Source organism: Manis javanica, chromosome 12 (assembly GCF_040802235.1).
Source record: "Manis javanica isolate MJ-LG chromosome 12, MJ_LKY, whole genome shotgun sequence".
NCBI lineage: Eukaryota > Metazoa > Chordata > Mammalia > Pholidota > Manidae > Manis > Manis javanica.
Window position 1 is genome coordinate 25,587,894 of NC_133167.1, and position 17,170 is coordinate 25,605,063.

A 17,170-nucleotide genomic window follows, 5' to 3' on the forward strand; every position below is an offset into this window, starting at 1 on the left:
TAATAAGTGTTTCAGGTGAGGACAGCTGCTTTGTTTCATAAGAAAAAACAAAGGTTATTTCTCAGGTTAGTTCTACTGGCCTTATAGTAATTTGGCAACAAGTCATATGTCAAACTTGGGTTGTTTGTTTTTTATCTTTTGTGTCTGAGCCTTCCTAGGTCTTTGACTATGAAGTTGGGAGAAACCATGTTGAGACTAAGTGCCTGCCTACAAGTAAATTTGACTTTGGCATTTGGTTGGTAATATGTAGTTGAAAATTAGAAAATGAACTACCACAAAAAAAAGAGTACAGCTGAGGAGAAAATTGCAGTGTTTCCTTGACTTTATATTGCTCTCATACCACTGCATCTGCTAGGTTTTCTCTCAGATGACCACAGGGCTTTCTGCACCAAAGTCTAGATATGGAAATGCTGGGTCAAAGCAGAAGAACAGTTTGAGAGTTTCTATGATGTGCATCAGTTGCCAAAAGGTGTGTTGATTTATAACCTTATCCATAAAATTTACTCAATAATTTTCAAGGAATTGAGAGGCAAAATGTATCTCTAATTTGTATTTCTTTGACTAGAGTGAGGGAACTTTAGTTAACATAACAAAACAAGTGGTTTATTAACCACTTTCACTGTTTGTTTTTTAAATGATCTATTCATGTCCTTTACTCAATAGGCCATTTGAAAAATAGTCATAGCACACATACAACTAAAGGACAGTTTCTTGGAATAGATTGTTTCCCTGTAATTTTTAAAGAAAGATACTAAACAAAAGTATTGACACTATCAAGTAGCAATTGTAACTTGCAAAATAAAATTTTTCTATCCAATATTTTAAAGAACAAACTTTTATTTCTGTTCTAAAAAGTGGTGGAAGGGAGATGGGTATTTTTCAGATTCTAAGGCTATGTTTGCTCATTCTCTTTCATTTCAAGCCAAACACTGAAACAGTCTGTTTGCTATATACACATAACAATCATCTCTCCTTTTGGGGTTATCACCCACATGCTTCATTGTTTTGTGGGACTATGTAACTTTTTAGTTTCAATAATAATTTATATATCTAATAGAATAGAAACATTCTCAAAAGAAAAATGTGTGCTTGTATGTGTTTCAAGCTCATTCAGCAGCAACACTGATTCAATAATCTTTTTTGTGCTAAATTGTTACCGGGGTACTATTCTTGGAGGGGGAGGTAATAGAATGGTGAGACATTTGGGGGTTACCCATTCTGCTTACCACAGTGATTTTAAAAAGCTTTCATTATCTCTTTCCAAATCTCCAGAGCTCCTAGTCAACATTTCTCAAAACAGGTATCATACGCTTCCAAGCTTTGATGGATTTCTCTACATTATCATGTCCTACTCTTACCGGCTTTTCTGACACAAGTACTCAAATCTCTTCAAATCCCCTGGCACGGCCTGTTTTGGGCATGAAACATCCACCCTGTGTCTTCCCATCAATCCACATCCTTAAGTGCTGGGTCAAACCCATCTTCACCAGAAACCTGCCCTAACCGGTCCAGCCTACACCGGGCTCCCGCTTTGCTGAACTGTTGTTTGCAGTTGTGTTCTGTACCCTACATGCTATTGCCTGCTCTTATGCTCGTTTCAGTTTTTAGCTATTTTTCACATATCTTCTCTTCCAAAAACAACTTAAGTAGAAACACTTATTCCCTACTCCTAGCTTCTGTGTGGAGGGTCCTAATCAGAGGGAAAAGCCAGGTCCCCACATCCCTTCTCTCTCTCCTCCCACATTCTGATCTCTGTCTTGGCAAACAGACACTCAGAATGGAGATATGTCTTGACCAGAGTATGAAGAGCCCCACTGAAGCTCGCTGCAGTTTGGGATGACACGGGAATCTCAGCAGGGATGTGATAGGCAACTGCTTTCACTGCAGATCAACATCAGTCCTCACACTGATACATTATGTTTAAGTTCAGCTTTTGGCAATCTATATGAGCCCCATTCATCACTTCAGTGAAATGTTCTATTTCTATATTGCTTTCCTGGGATTATTTGTAGGCCAAAAGAAATTTAGGTAAAGAGTCTAAAAATACGCATGTTTTTCTATGCTGCACATATGGCCAGGATAAATCAAACTTTGAAGAGCTGAGTTGTCACATAGTATATGTTTCACAAGAATCTATTTAAACATTCAAGCATTTCTACCTTTCACAACAGTTCTACCAGAAAATTTAAGGAATTCCTTCCATTTTCTAAAGAATTTGGGGGTCCCCAACAATGTTATTTCTCCTTGTCTGTATATGCCAATCCCCTAAATCTCTGCCTTATAGCTACATGTGAGCAGCTGAGCAGAGATCCCAGATGACCCTTAAGCAGGACCCCAGCAATTGGACCCTCATCCCCTCACCTGTCCTTGGAATCTATGCTCTGTCCCTTATTTCCACAGGTGGGGCACTTTCCAGGATGCAACCTTGAGAGTGTAATGTGTTGTTGAAACCATGTGGATGGTATATTTGACTGAATGCAGGTTAGGACCTCAATATAAACTTTTAAGATTCTGGTGGACAGGTACAGAGAGATATACTCATCTTGTGGCTGTCCAAGCTAGGATTTGTATGTAAGTTCCCTTGCTTATTAAACCTGCCACCTACCAATCTGAGATGGTCTCCCTCTTTCTTAGGTCTCTCCTTATTCTCTTGTAAGGGGACCAGTTTCAGATTTCACCTAGGGAACACTGGAGGTTTCCAACCAACACAGATACACCCTTATTTCACATATCTGTGCTCCTTAACACATTTCTGCCCAAGGTCTAAGAATCAATTGGTATACATTGTACAAATAATAAATGGAAAACTGTCCTTGCCTTAGATCCAAATTACACTTAAAAAGAAAGAAAAATATTTAGTACCTTACATTCTTTAACTCCCTCACTGATAAATTTCTAGACAACCTAACAGTGTTACTGTGAATGACATGGTACAGAAATGGAGGGCTTGGGCCAGCCCTAGATCTGCCCATTTGGGTGTAACAGAATGAGTTAAGGGTTAGTACATAGGTGCAGTTCTTAGGCAGAACAGACTAGTAAGAACGATAAGCCCAAGCCTGCCAAGGGGCCGACAATGGGAAGGCAGAGCAAGGAGCTTGGAGTGGGAGCAATGCTGCAGGCCCAGCCTTATGACCCAGGACTCACGGGTAGCAAGAAGCAACCCTTAGACACTAACGGGGGTACTGGTCAATGCAGGCTACAAACCTCATGTTGACTTCACACCTGGTGTGACCTGTTTAGCCATCCTGGGATCCATAAGTATGGAGTAATACCAAAATTTGCCTGGCATAGCTTATGTTCTTCCTGCCTCTGTTTGATGGTTCAGTAACTAGAACAAAAAATGACCTAAAGGCTGAGAATCCACTTGTGAGGAGTAGAGATCAGACTGAGGAAGAAGGTGGGAGGGACAAGCTAAAGCAAAACTCAACCCAAGTGCCCTGGGTACCTGCTCCGTCCACACTCTCCCTGTATCACCTAGACAATTTCTACATTTGATTCTCTGGGGTTGTAGATACAGAGCACCAAAATAGCTAGTTTATTTCTTTTTTTTAAATGATAAAAGCATTTTGGAGAACAGTATGGCAATTTCTTATCATTTTAAACATACACTTACCATAGGGCCTGGCAATTCCACTCCTTTGTATTTACTTAATATCTATTATTGCCTGTATTTTATAAACAAGTAAACTGGGGCTCTATAAAGAGTAAGTGATTTGCCCAAGGTTACAGAGTTAATGTGCAGTGGAACTGAAACAAACTCAGAAATGTCCCCCATTCCCTACCAAACCTGGCATTCCATTATATCATGGCACCTCCTTAAAAAAAAAAAAAAAATTTAAACCCAAGGTTACCTTAAAAAGTAGAGAAATGTAACATCTTTTTCAATACTTCATTATTAAGCAAACAGTATTTTCCGAATATTTTCATCATAGCACTTTTAACACCATTCATGTTTTCTTAAAATATTTGAATATTTAGTAGGCCCAATCAATTTCCTATAGTGCTGACTTCATGAAAATGGGGGCTGCACAATTTTAACTGAAAAAATTTTGCTAGAGCTTTATGGAGACCAATTTCTCACTTCAAGTCCGGTTTGGGAAAGAATGAAACATGGCTGGCCAGTTGGTAGATGCCCTAAGTTAAATGAGATTTTTTTTTCTAGACATAAATATAAATCTGTATAGAAAAGAGAGAAATTACTAAAGGTGGGTTCTAGAGATCTATAATATTATGCTAGCAAACAAACTGGAAATGAAAATTGTTTTCCAAGAAGAAAACAAAACAGTTAAACACTTTAATAAAACGAGGCTAGGATTTTACCTCTCATTTAAGAAGAAAACCACACACGGCTTGCAAAGGCTGACAGTCTGTCAAAAATAATCATCTTGACGACACCAAAGGAACTTCTTACATTCTGTGTGGTAACAAACAGCTAGAATCCAAAGAGAATAGTTGAGAACAGGTGTCTCTGTCATGTGGTACTGGCATTACTTCTGTTTGAGAGGAAGTGGTTATTACTGAATTTTATTGAAACAGAAATAACTTTTCATTGGAAAAGAGGGTCTTCTTTACATGTGTGTCATTCTTTCCAGTAAGTGAAGGTCTGCCAACTCCATGGATCAAAAAAAGAAAAGAAAGAATAAACAGAAAAGGAGAACCAGTAAAATTTATACAGTCATAGACCAGGCTCTGTTTATAATTTCCATAATCTTTACTTAGTCATCAATGCTTGCCTGTGGATTCAGGTCTTAAATAGGAGCCTAATACACATCCAGCAGCAATCCTTAAACTTGGCTACTTTCTTGCCTTCCTGTATTTTTCCATGCCCTTAGGAATCTTCAAACTTTCATGAAGAAGTCATTATTATTTCTAATGTGTATACTTTTTTTAATTCATTATAACACTTGCATGAAAGGTCTGGGTTTAACAAAAAATATTATTTGCTACATGCTTTTAAATCCGCAGAGCCATGGGAACTAGGAAAAACACACACATTGTCAGGTGCCCTGCAAAGTCAGTTCTGCCTGGGAACCCCTGAATGGCCTGGCCACTGAGTTAGCTTTATAATGTAATCAGATTAAACTAAAACAGGTCCGAATTCTGTTAAAGCTCAAGTCAGTCTTAGGCACTAGGTAAGGATACTATCTCTGTCTATGACACCAAACATGTTGGAAAATCTAGTTTTCCTCCATCTTAATCTGAATTTCTGGTTTTATGTGCACAGACAACATATTTTTTAAAAAAAACAAAAACCCCATTTTCTCAAACCCCTGCGGGGGAAAGGAGTCGTCAGGTGCTGAAGCAGTTGTCTATCAAATGGACCTCAGAAACCTGAAAGAGGCATTTTTCATTAAAAGGGGAGTGGGCTCACATAGGAGGGAAAGGGGACTGGAGCACTGCAGGGAGTAAAGACCACCTATGTGAATATGACCAAGTGCTAAATATTATGAGATCAAGAAGTAAAATGTGGTCATTGAGTGGAACCTAGATTTCAATAGATGACTCATGAGTGTTTTTTTTCTTACTCTTACTTAATTGCATGTGTGGGTTGGGCAGCAAGTCCAAAAATAATAGCTAAAACCCTGTGAGTACTCTACAAAGCCATTTACACATTGTAAATGAGCTTCTGCTGATCAATTCTTATGGTAATATGAAATTTCAACTTCAGACAAGTTTTAGAAAAATACCTAATCTTCAAACAAAGCCTATCTGATAAAAATTACATTTTTCCTGATTTTATTTATATGTACAAAATACATTAAAATATAAGTGCAGGCATTTTGATTTAAATAAGAACTATTCTAAAATAGTACGGATAATATTCCTTCTCAAGTTTACTTGGTTTGTTTTTTTTGTACTGCTTTTCAAAGTGCTGGTTTACATTTAAAAAAATAGTATTTCAAGCAATACCACTAAACACTATATTTTCTTGGCAAAAATGCAAGCATTACTGATTGAAAAACACCATAAGGCTAAATGGTGAAGTTGGCATGCTTTTATAATGTGTGATACGGCAAAACAAGCATTAATAATTACCTTAGAATTATTAGTTGCCTAAATACTGTGTTAAAGTCTCACAGGAGGTATGGCATAGGCTGTGCCCAAGTCACCTGATGGGCATATATTTCCCACATATGAAAAAGAAAACCCTAGAACCTGTTTGGGCCTTATGGAGAACCAGAGAAGTCACTCTGTTCATGAGAGTGACAACTCAAATATGCTGGACATATATGCACCTCGCCATCCCCTCAGAAGCCAGCTCTCCTTACCCCCCATTCTACTGAGCCCACTCTACTTACGACTCCGCTTCTCTCAGTTTCTCCCACTGCTATCTCAGCTTACACATGCAGCCCCTGCTTCCACAACCTTCCCAGAAATCAAAATGATCAGGAAAGAATCTGAGTAGATCCACTAGGCACCATCAATCATGGAGTCCTTCTGTTGGACAGACCACCTCATAGACTGGTGGGTTCTGTACATTTAGCTATGCGGAGAGTTGCTTTGGGCACAAAAAAGATTTGGGTCAATTAGTATGGGTCATAATAACCAAGTTACATGACAAAACACATGAGGGTTTACACAGAAGAATCTGTGGCTTCATAAGTAGTAGCATTCTGTTCCTAGAGTGTCATGTCCTTGTATTCGAGTTCAACTATGCAAAGAACAAAACACTCAACATTAATCATCCAGGAAATGCCAATGAAAACCCTAATTAGGTTATCACATCACACCTGTCAAAATGGCTAGTATCAAAAAGACAAGAATTTGTGTTGGCAAGGATATGGAGAAGAGAAGCCCCATGTGTGCTGTTGGGAATGAAAACTGGTACAGCCCTATGGAGAACAGTATGAAGGTTCCTCAAAAAATAAAAAATAGAAATACCAAACTATCCAGCAATTCCACTTCCAGGTATTTAATCAAAGAAAACAAAAGCACTAATTTGAAAAGATACATTGTTTTGCCAGTGGGTTTCAGGCGTAGACAAATTGGCTACAGATTCAGTGAGACTGAGGAATGCCAATGGAATGTTCTTGGGGTAAAAGGGTTTATTACCCAACTTGTCCTCCAGGCAATAGGTCAAGCATCCAACAGTCAGGTCTGTAATCTTCCTATGTCTCTGCCTCTGCTCAGAGCACTAGGCAGAGCTCTTCATATAGTGACTCAGTCAATAATAGCTTATTGCCTACCGGTGTGGAAGCAGTACCCTAGGCCTTGAGACTTCATAAGCACACTAAACCAAAGGTGACTTTCAAAGGAGCAGTTGGTGGCAGTAGAAAACCAACTGCAATGGGTGAGGTGAGGTTAGTGTGAGTGGTCAATGAACATGGCATAGCCCTTCTCAAAGCTCTGTAATAGAAGGAAGATGAAAGAGAATTATTGCATCATGGAAGGCTGAGGGAGAAGGCTGTGGCTGTGACTGGAAGTTCAGCAAGCCAATATATTGAAAGAAAAGAGCAAATGAACAGGAGAAGCTAAAGGCACAGGAAACATAAGGGTTACTTTTGGGAGGAAAGCTCCAGCAAGAGACAGGAGAGTAAGGGATCAGAATCAAAGAGGAGAGAGGAGTTATCTTGGAAAGGAAAAGAAACACTTCCTCTTTCAAGATGAGGTTGAGAATAATAGAGAAGCATTGAGAAACTCATCTAGTCCACACAATAGATAAATTAAAAATATTATATAAATGTAAATAGACAATACTGTGATACTCTTCAACCTGAGGCAGCATCTGAGGTGAGCTCTCTTTGTCCCAGATTATGCCCACAAAGAAGGCCTAAGGAGGGGCAGCTGAAGAGGATCCTGTTTCTGTTCCTTGGGGTGAGGAGACAGAGCTGAGAGCCCAGAAGACAGGCAACTGGGCTCATAGGCCAAAGTACTGAACAGAGATTTACAGAGAGTGCCCAGAGATGTGCAGAGCATGGGTGTCCAGCGATCACACACATGCGAGGACACTACCCATGGAAAGACAGCAGGGAAACAGCCATTGAATAGAGGTATATCCTCTTTTCACTTGCCTTTTTCTAAACTTAGTTGGTTCATTGAACTGGGGAAGGAGGAAAATATTTTAATAGGATAAAAAAATAAAAGACAAAAATACTCTCCAACTTAATTTCATTAAAATCAACATCTTTTGTCTGTTCACTTGTTTCTTACGTATTTTTATTGAATTATTGATATAGAATATTATGTAGATTTCAGATGTATAATATAATGACGCAATAATTACAGACATTACTGAGTGCTCACCACAGTAACTGTACTTACCCCATTATCATACGAAGATATTATACTATTACTGGTTATAAAATCAACATCTTTAAAGTGGGGCTATTCCTATCTACATAAAATCCCTCTTGTTTTTTCTTTTTTTTTTGTTTCAGAACAGTTTAAAGACAGTACAGGTAGTTTCCATATTAACTACACCCAGTTTCTTTTACTATTGACACATTTAGTAAGGTACAATTGTCACAATTAATGAATAATATTGATACATTGTTAATTAAAATCCAGTTTACTGAGATTTTCCTATTTTTTCCTAATGCCTTTTTCCTGATAGTCACTCATTTGTACAGCCATGATGTTACTGTTTCAGTGGTATGGACAGCAAAGTTATCAAGGGTATGCTCTTTCAAAAGAAAAGCTTTTAGTGCTACCCTCATCTGGAGAATTACACTTCTGAGTCAAAAATATTAAAATATTTCTAATTTAAACATCCATCTGAAAACTCTTGTAAAAGAATAATTTAGAAGGCATTTAGGACTTTGGTAAATGTCTTTGGACCTGGGTTCCCCTACTACCAGTGGTCCCTCTAGGGCTTTCTACTACCCTGAAGAGCAAATTTGGAAACCTTAGAGCAAAGTACTTTAGGGCCCTCTACTGGCCACTGCTCACCACTGCAACCTCATTCTCATATATTCTTCACCCCAGCCATCTTCCTGAAAAAACCTTCCTCCCCCAACTACATGAGCAGGGGCAGCTTTTGTGACACACTGCGAAGTTCTTTATATGTGCAAACAGTGTCCTAAAGGTGAGAATTTATAAGGTTAAAATTTCCTCTGCTCTGTCACACAGATTCTGGAAAATTTGAACATTTTAAATGTAATCAGCAGCAACCAACCAATGAAATTCAAGACAAATTCAGAGCCAAATTCAAGAGTTAACTCCAAGGATACATTAAAGGATATTATGACAGTGGCTTTTACTTTCGGGTTAAGAAAAATAGGAATAGAGATTTTAAAAAACACACCTTTTTTCAATAGGAAAAAATTTCTAGGGCAACAACTATTTATTTACTAATAAAACTCACTCTATGACATTCAGTTTCAAGACACTTTACTTGGATTTCTGCCTCATCTTTCTTCTCTCTTGTTTAGTCTAAGGCATCAGAATACATGTTCTAAAACAGAAGTTTTCGTTGGGGAATAAATTTTTCAGAATATTGAAATTATACCAAGTATGTTTATCAACCACAATGGAATGACACTACAAATCAATGCAGAAGGAAAACTGGAAACTTCACAAATACATGGAAAGTAAACAACTCACTCTTGAACAACTGAAAGGTCAAGGAACAAATCCTAAGAGAGATTACAAAACATCTTGAGACATGAAAACCTGAGCACAACATACCAACACTTACAGGATGTAGTGAAAGCAGAACTAAGAGGGAAGTTAATAGGTGTTAAATGTGTACATAAAAAAGATCTCAAATTAACAACTTTACACCTCAAGGAACTAGAAAAAGAACAACAAACTAAACCCAAAGTTAGCAGTTGGAAGGAAACAATAAAGATTAGCGAGTACTCTGGGAAAAAGATGGTGGTGTAAGAAAGCAAGGCAGAAACCTCCTCCCAAAATAACACAGAACATGAAATAGAGCAAATACAACTAAACCTGAAAAAAACCTGAACATTGCAGAACTAACTACCTACATCTGGGGAAAAAGAGAAGACCCTGCAGTAAAGAGTGACCTGGCAAAGCCACACTCAGGTGGGACCCAAGTCATCCCCCAACTATAGCCCACATGCGGGAGAAAGAAGAATGAAGTGGGGAGGGAGTAGGAGCCCTGGCCCACTGAACACCTGGCCCTGGAGATCTGCTCTCGCGAACCCACATTCCACAGAGCTCTGGTGATTGGTGGGGCTGGACAATAAAGACAGGCAAAACACTGAGTGAGGATGAGAGTCCAGATGCTTGTGGAAAACAGGTACACACTACAGGCTGAGAGACAAAAGCAAAGTGGACAGTGTGAAAGACTTCCCAGAAGCAAGAGGGGCACCAGAGGGGCATGGGATACGCAGTGCTCTCTGCTCAGGAGAAAGGTCAGGTGGACAATACCTTCCCAGTCTGCCCTTGGCCCAACAGGTTAGGAACTCTCAGGAGCCCCAGATGCTCCATCCCCCTCACTGGTAACAGAGCACCAAGGCTCCTCTCTGTGGTGCCCAGCCTACTAACCAGCAGTGAAATCAAACTCTGCTCCTGGGTAGGTGAGGAAGACCCTCCAGGCCCTGTTTCGGGACATACAGGAAAGTGCCTGTGGGAGCTAGTCCCCAGAGCTCCTTCCTCCTGGCAGGCACCCAGTCCCATTTGCCTGCGGCCCCTGCCATTGCTGCAGGCCTGGCAGAGGGCAGCTCTGCCCAGAGCAACTCGAGTGGCACAGCCCCAAGTATTTTCCCTGCATGTGTGATCAGCTGATGGCCCACACAACCCACCTGAAATCAGATCACTATAAGCCAGACAGAAAGGCACCACACCACTGCACACCAAAAGCTGGGGCTCCCACACCGGCAACTGACCTTCTGGGCACTAGAGGGTACCTCCTACATAAAACTGTTATTCCATAGGAAACACTAGAAAAAATGAAGAGGCAGAGGAATTTTGTCCAAACAAAAGTACATGACAAAACATGAGAAAAAGGGCTGAGTGAAACCAAAATCAACAGTCTTATTGGAAAAGACTTCAAAGTAAAAGTCATAAAACATGCCCACAGATCTACAAAAAATACATTCAAGATCTCAGGGTGGACCTTAACAAAGACAGATGACCTAAAAAAGAGTCACTCAGAGCTGAAGAACACAGTATCTGAAATGAAAAATACAATGGAGGAATTTAATAGCAGCCTCTCACAGTTTGAAGAACTTGTAAATGATCTGGAAATTAGGGAGAAAGAAAATAATTAAGCCTAAAGACAGAAAAGAGGGTAACTAGGAATGAAAGAATAATAAGAGAGTTGTATGACTGATCCAAAGGGAAAAATATTCACATAATATCGGTACCAGAAGAAGAAAACAGAGAAAAAGAGATACAAAGTCTCTTTGAGGAAATAATTGTTGAAAACTTCCCCAAACTGGGGAAGGAAATAGTCACTCAGGTCATAGAAGCACAGAGAGCCCCTAACAAAAGGAACCCTAGGAAGACACCACCAAGACGTAATAATTAAGATGGCAAAGATCAAGTTCAAAGAGAGTACTGAAAGCAGCCAGAGAGAAAAAGATTACTTATAAAGGAAACCCCATCAAGCTATCAGCAGACTTCTTAGCAGAAACTTTACAGGCAAGAAGGACGTGGCATGATATATTTAATGTAATGAAACAGAAGAGCCTCCAACCAAGAATACTCTACCCAGCAAGATAATCATTTAAATTTGAAGTAGGATTAAGTGATTTCCAGATAAGCAAAAGTTGAAGGAATTCACCACCACCAAGCCAGCTCTAGAAGAAATTGTAAAGGGACTGCTCTAGATGGAAATGCTCCTAGAGCTAAAAAGCTGTCACCAGAGAAAATAAACCCACAGTAAAGGTAGAAGACTACTTAATTACTAAGCAAATACAAAATTAAATCAACTACTCACAAAGTTAGGCAAGGGATACACAAAGAGTACAGAATATGACACACAATATATAAAGAGTGGAGGAGGAAAAAGAAGGGGGAAAAAAGCAAACCTTTAGATTGTGTTTGAGATAGAGAAATCAGTGATTTAAGATAGACAGCCAGATAGTAAGGAAGCTATCCTTGAACTTTTGGTAACCACAAATCTAAAGCCTACAATGGCAATAAGTACATACCTATCTATAATCACCCTAAATGTAAATGGACTGAATGCACAAATCAAAAAAATACAGAGTCTCAAAATTGATTAAAAAACAAGACCCATCTATATGCTGCCTACAAGAGACTCATCTCAGACCCAAGGACATACACAGACTAAAAGTGAAGGGATGGAAAAAGATATTTTGTGCAAATAATAGGGAGAAAAAAGCAGGAATAGTTATATATCAGACAAAATAGATTTCAAAACAAAGAAAGTAACTAGAAACAAAGAAGGACATTACATAATGATAAAGGGTTCAGTCCAACAAAAGGATATAACCATTATAAATATCTATACCTAAGATAGAAGAACCTAAATACGTAAAACAAAGACTAACAGAATTAAAGAGGGAACTGGACTGCAACACATTCATTTTAGGAGACTTCAACAAACCACTCACGCCAATACTCAGACCCACCGGAAAGAAAATATGTAGGGAAGCAGAGGCACAGAACAATACGTTAGAACAGATGGACCTAACAGATACCCACAGAACTTTCCACCCGAAAGCAGCAGGATACAAATTCTTCTCAAGTATATATGGTATATTTTCCAGAATAGATCACATACTAGGCCACAAAAAGAGTCTCAATAAATTCAAAAAATCAAAAACAGAAATACCATTTGACCCAGTAATTCCACTCCTAGAAATTTACCCAAAGAAAACAAAATCCTTGATTCAAAAAGACATATGCACCCTTATGTTTATCACTGCACAACTTACAATAGCCAAGATATGGTAGCAACCTAAGTGCCCATCAATAACGAATGGATAAAGAAAATGTGGTACATATACACAAAGGAGTATTATTCAGCCACAAAAGGAAAATAGATCCTGCCTTTTGCAACAACATGGATGGATCTAGAGAGTATTATGCTCAGTGAAATAAGCCAGGCAGAGAAGACAAATACAAATGATTTCACTCATTTGTGGAGTATAAAAACAAAGCAAAACAGAAGGAACAAAATAGCTGTAGAGTCACAGACACCAAGAAGGGACTAGTGGTTACCAAAGCAGAGGGGTTAGAGAGGGTAGGTGGGGAGGGAAAAGGGGATTAAGGGGCACTATAATTCACAATCACAGTATAGGTAAGTCACGGGAACAGTATTATAGCACAGAGAATACAATTAATGACTCTAACATCTTACTATGTTGATAGACAGTGACCACATAGGAGGGCGTGAAAACTTGATAGTATGGGTGAATGTTGAAACACTGTGTTGTGTATTTGAAACCATATTAAGATTGTGTATCAATATACTTTAATAAAAAAAATATTACAGGACAAACATAATAGAGAAAAAAATATATTAAAAAATCCAATGAAATTAAAAGCCAATTTTTTTAAAGATCAACAAAATGGACAATTCCTTGCTTAGCTGAATTAACTGAGAAAAAAAGAAAGAACACTAAAAATTGAAAATGGAAGAGGGAACATTAGAACAGGATGCCAAAGAAATAAAAAGGATCATAAGAGAATACCACAAACAGCTGTAGGCCAAAAACCTGGATAACCTAGAAGGAACAGCTAAATTCCTAGAAACATACAACCTACCAAGATTAAATAATGAAGAAATAACAAAGTCTGAACAGAACTATAACTAGTAAGGAGATTGAATCAGTACTCAAAACCTCCCAACAAATGAGAGCTATGAAACACTGGCTTGAGGAAGGCAGAAACACAGAAAAATCAGGAGGGTAGAAAAGGCTTAAGTCCTCTTTATTTACAGTCTCCAAAAGTTCAAGGCAGTTTTATCTCTTAAATAACATGTCAATCATATAAAAAAAACAGCTGGAACCAAAGTAGAGAAATATATACAATATAATACATTAAGTATTTTCAATATTGTTAACTGAATTTTTCATATTAAGTTAAAAGAGGCTATTATGATTTACAATGTCATTTCTCTAGTTAAAATTAAAACTGTCAAAAGACATAATGTACATTTTTTTACAAAATCGGCACACAGCATAATAAAACTGCTCATGATTATAATTTTTGTTTTTCTATAATACACTGCACCTGTGTTACAAAAACAAACAAAGGCATTGCACTAGATGGTTTAAATACTGCATAAATCAGTATGTTAAATTAACACTTGGGAAATAATGAATGGCCTGTTCACTATAAGGCTCATTCACAACAGTTTTCACTCTGCTAGTTAAGCAAGCTTTCTACAGGTAGATTACTACCCTTGGCAGTTTTACACAAGCCCACTGCTAATGGGTAAAACGCCAAGGGGAAACTGCCGCCACAAAAACCAACACAACCCTACTATTTATAATACCCAATAAAAGCCAAAGCTAGAAAACCCTCATTGCTGGATCAAGGAAAAAATTATAGAAAGGACATGTTGTAGGAAATTTTGAATATCTACAAATTTTAAATATTCAATAGGCTTGGGTTTAAAAAAAGTAAATTCTTTTCACTTCTTAATAAAGTTTTGACGTTATCAAAAAAAATTTCATTTTTGTAAATAAGACTTTTATACAATGCAACATGTACACATAACTTTCCTGTGCTACTTTCAGTTATTCTCAGTATTCATATTTTACTCTAAGAAAGAAAGTATTAAGATTTCTTCCTCATTCTCCATTTTTCAGCATTACTATTCTCCAGGGCTTGAAAGGGAATTTAAGAGAGTTAAAGCTTAACAATGAGTAGCACGATATTTGAAACACCTTACATATGTGGTAGTGGCCTAACCAAAAGCAGCAAGGGGCCAGGGATATAGTTGTGCCACTCACAAATTAAATTGTATATTTCCCTTTCATTAAGATAGTTGTAAAAGGACAGATCCCCCTTCCAAGGCAGCAAGTATTGCTTCAGATTAGACTGGAACTGTTTTTAGCCACAAAACTATCTAAGCAGCACCACTACTTTAAAAAACAGTTCTTCAAGTTCGGGAAAGGAAAACAAAATCAACCTGACACATTATTGTCAGGAGCTATTCCAAAGGAGGACTGACCCAAGCTAGTCACACAGTATTAAGATTAAAAAAAAACAACAACCTTAACAGAGCTAGGGGAAGACACTTCCTGCCAGAAGTATTCATGACTGGGGTACAGGAAATGGACAGGATAAATACCCCTAAGCATCTAGATGGAAAAAAATGAGCAGAGACAAAACAGGGTTTGCATTCAAAATGAGATGCAAAATCCATTGTTCTTGGACACATATGAATTCTAAAGAATGTTGCACATATTTTTCACTCCTGTACAACTTCTTTACTGGTCTTTAATATAAAAAAAAAAAATCAGTGTTTTGTAGGTTTTCAAAAGGCACACCACATCTTTGTTTTTTTTTTCTTAAAAGAAGTGCTTATCAGATCATTCATAAGTCCTTGGTCAATTTGGGTCTAATTCAAAACAAACCACGTTTCTAACACCAAACTAATACTTCCATTATTTAAAGCAAAACTTTTCAAAATATTCCTGTTTCATGTATTTACAGTGTCTGTAACTGGAATGTATCCATTTCTTTATCTTACTACATGAAAGTTATCATAGAAATGTGCTATATAGGAAGCCTGAAAAAAGTAGAACTTTAGAAAACTTTATAAATCCCCAAATTATCCTTGTTAGGGAAAGAGGCCAAGAGGAAATATCTGGGGTTACAAGGTTTTCCTCAGAGAGACTTTAGTACTTCTGATCACTTTTTAAACAAATGAAAACTCTATCAAACAAGAAGTTCCTTACTAAGAATATTCTGTCTTTTAGTATTTCTCAACAGTCAGAACTTGCCTAGAAACTGGTACAGACAGTTAAGGGATGGATGTCCACAATGGAAACTTAATTTTACAGATGCCACTTAAATTGCTGGTTATATTGAAAAAGACTTTACCTTTACCAAAAAAAGCAAGCAAGTGCTTCCCTCTCACCCAATGTCTTTAATCGGGTCTCATTCATTTTTAACATTAAGAAAAATCCCTCATTAATAATTTTCCTTTTGCATATTTACTCACTGGACTCATATACTAATGTTTCCCTGAAAAGTGAGGGAAAAACCCTAGAATATGAGCATATGCAGGTAAGTGCAGTGTAACATATTAAATTATAAACAAGCTTAAAAAATAGCTCCAGAAAAAGGCCTAAAGTTAATGACTATAGTCTCCTGTCACCCACAGACAAATAAAAACAGAACTTGAAAACATCAAACATACTCGAAAACAGCAAGAAACAGAACATGACAGGATTTCCAATTTAACTCGAATTCCTCAATAAAACAAGAACAGGTTGTGTCATGCTGTTCAAATGGCCATTAATAGAATAATTCAGAATTTTTTCAAGGTTTCAGAAATTCTACCTAGGCAACATTAAACTGCTACCTAAGAAATGCAAAACGAATCACCAGCTCTATAAATGCTAAGTAACGAATGTGACAAACATCATACCAAGAGAGCCACAATCTGTGAGACTGTTTTCATAACAGGATTGTTAGCAAATATGACAACCTATTTTTCACCCTATCTCATCTCTAACCATCTCTTAGGCTTTTAAAATGTGTCTGTATTTTAGCTTAAGTGAAAAAATGTTCAAGCAACTTCCCAGCCTAGGGATAGCTAATTTGTAAGTATCAAAATCAAAGTACAAATCCATGGCGTTTTAACCCTTCAGTTACAGACCTACACAGCCACAGAATCAAAGAGCCTGGCATACAGTGGTGATGTGATGAAGAAAGAAAACATGTAACTTGTTTTTGGTCCTTTGTTCCAGCCCCCTTCCTTCATGGTCCATTTCAAAATATGTGCTTCATTTCAGCAGTTCAGACCTAAGCCTGTCCAGTGGTCTGGTACCATCAGGAAATACTTGTCCATTGCTTCACAAAATCTAGTCCTGTACAACTCTGGAGAGACCACAGTTGGCATTTTACCTAAGATTATTAAATAGAAAAGGGAAAAGAAAGCTGTTACATAACTGAGCAGGCATCTGACTTCAACGACTACTATCTTTCATGTAAACTGCCATAGACACACACCTCAGCAGTCTCCGAAAGGAGGCAAGGGTGCTCATTGTGCCACAGGACACGGGACATGGCCTTCCTGGCAGGAGTTTCTATTTTAAAAGACTAGCCCTTGACT

General features: G+C 37.9%; 1 protein-coding gene across 3 annotated transcripts in view; it reads right to left on the minus strand.

Annotated features, from left to right (window-relative positions):
• Positions 1-13,790: 13,790 nt before the first annotated feature.
• Positions 13,791-17,170, minus strand: part of PIKFYVE (phosphoinositide kinase, FYVE-type zinc finger containing) — an 83,102-nt gene continuing 79,722 nt past the window's right edge. For all 3 annotated transcript variants that reach the window (XM_073218211.1, XM_073218212.1, XM_017663264.3), the window contains exon 43: positions 13,791-16,962. In XM_073218211.1, coding sequence (XP_073074312.1) covers positions 16,847-16,962 — 116 coding nt within the window. In that variant the 3' untranslated portion in view covers positions 13,791-16,846. The remainder of the gene's footprint in view (positions 16,963-17,170) is intronic.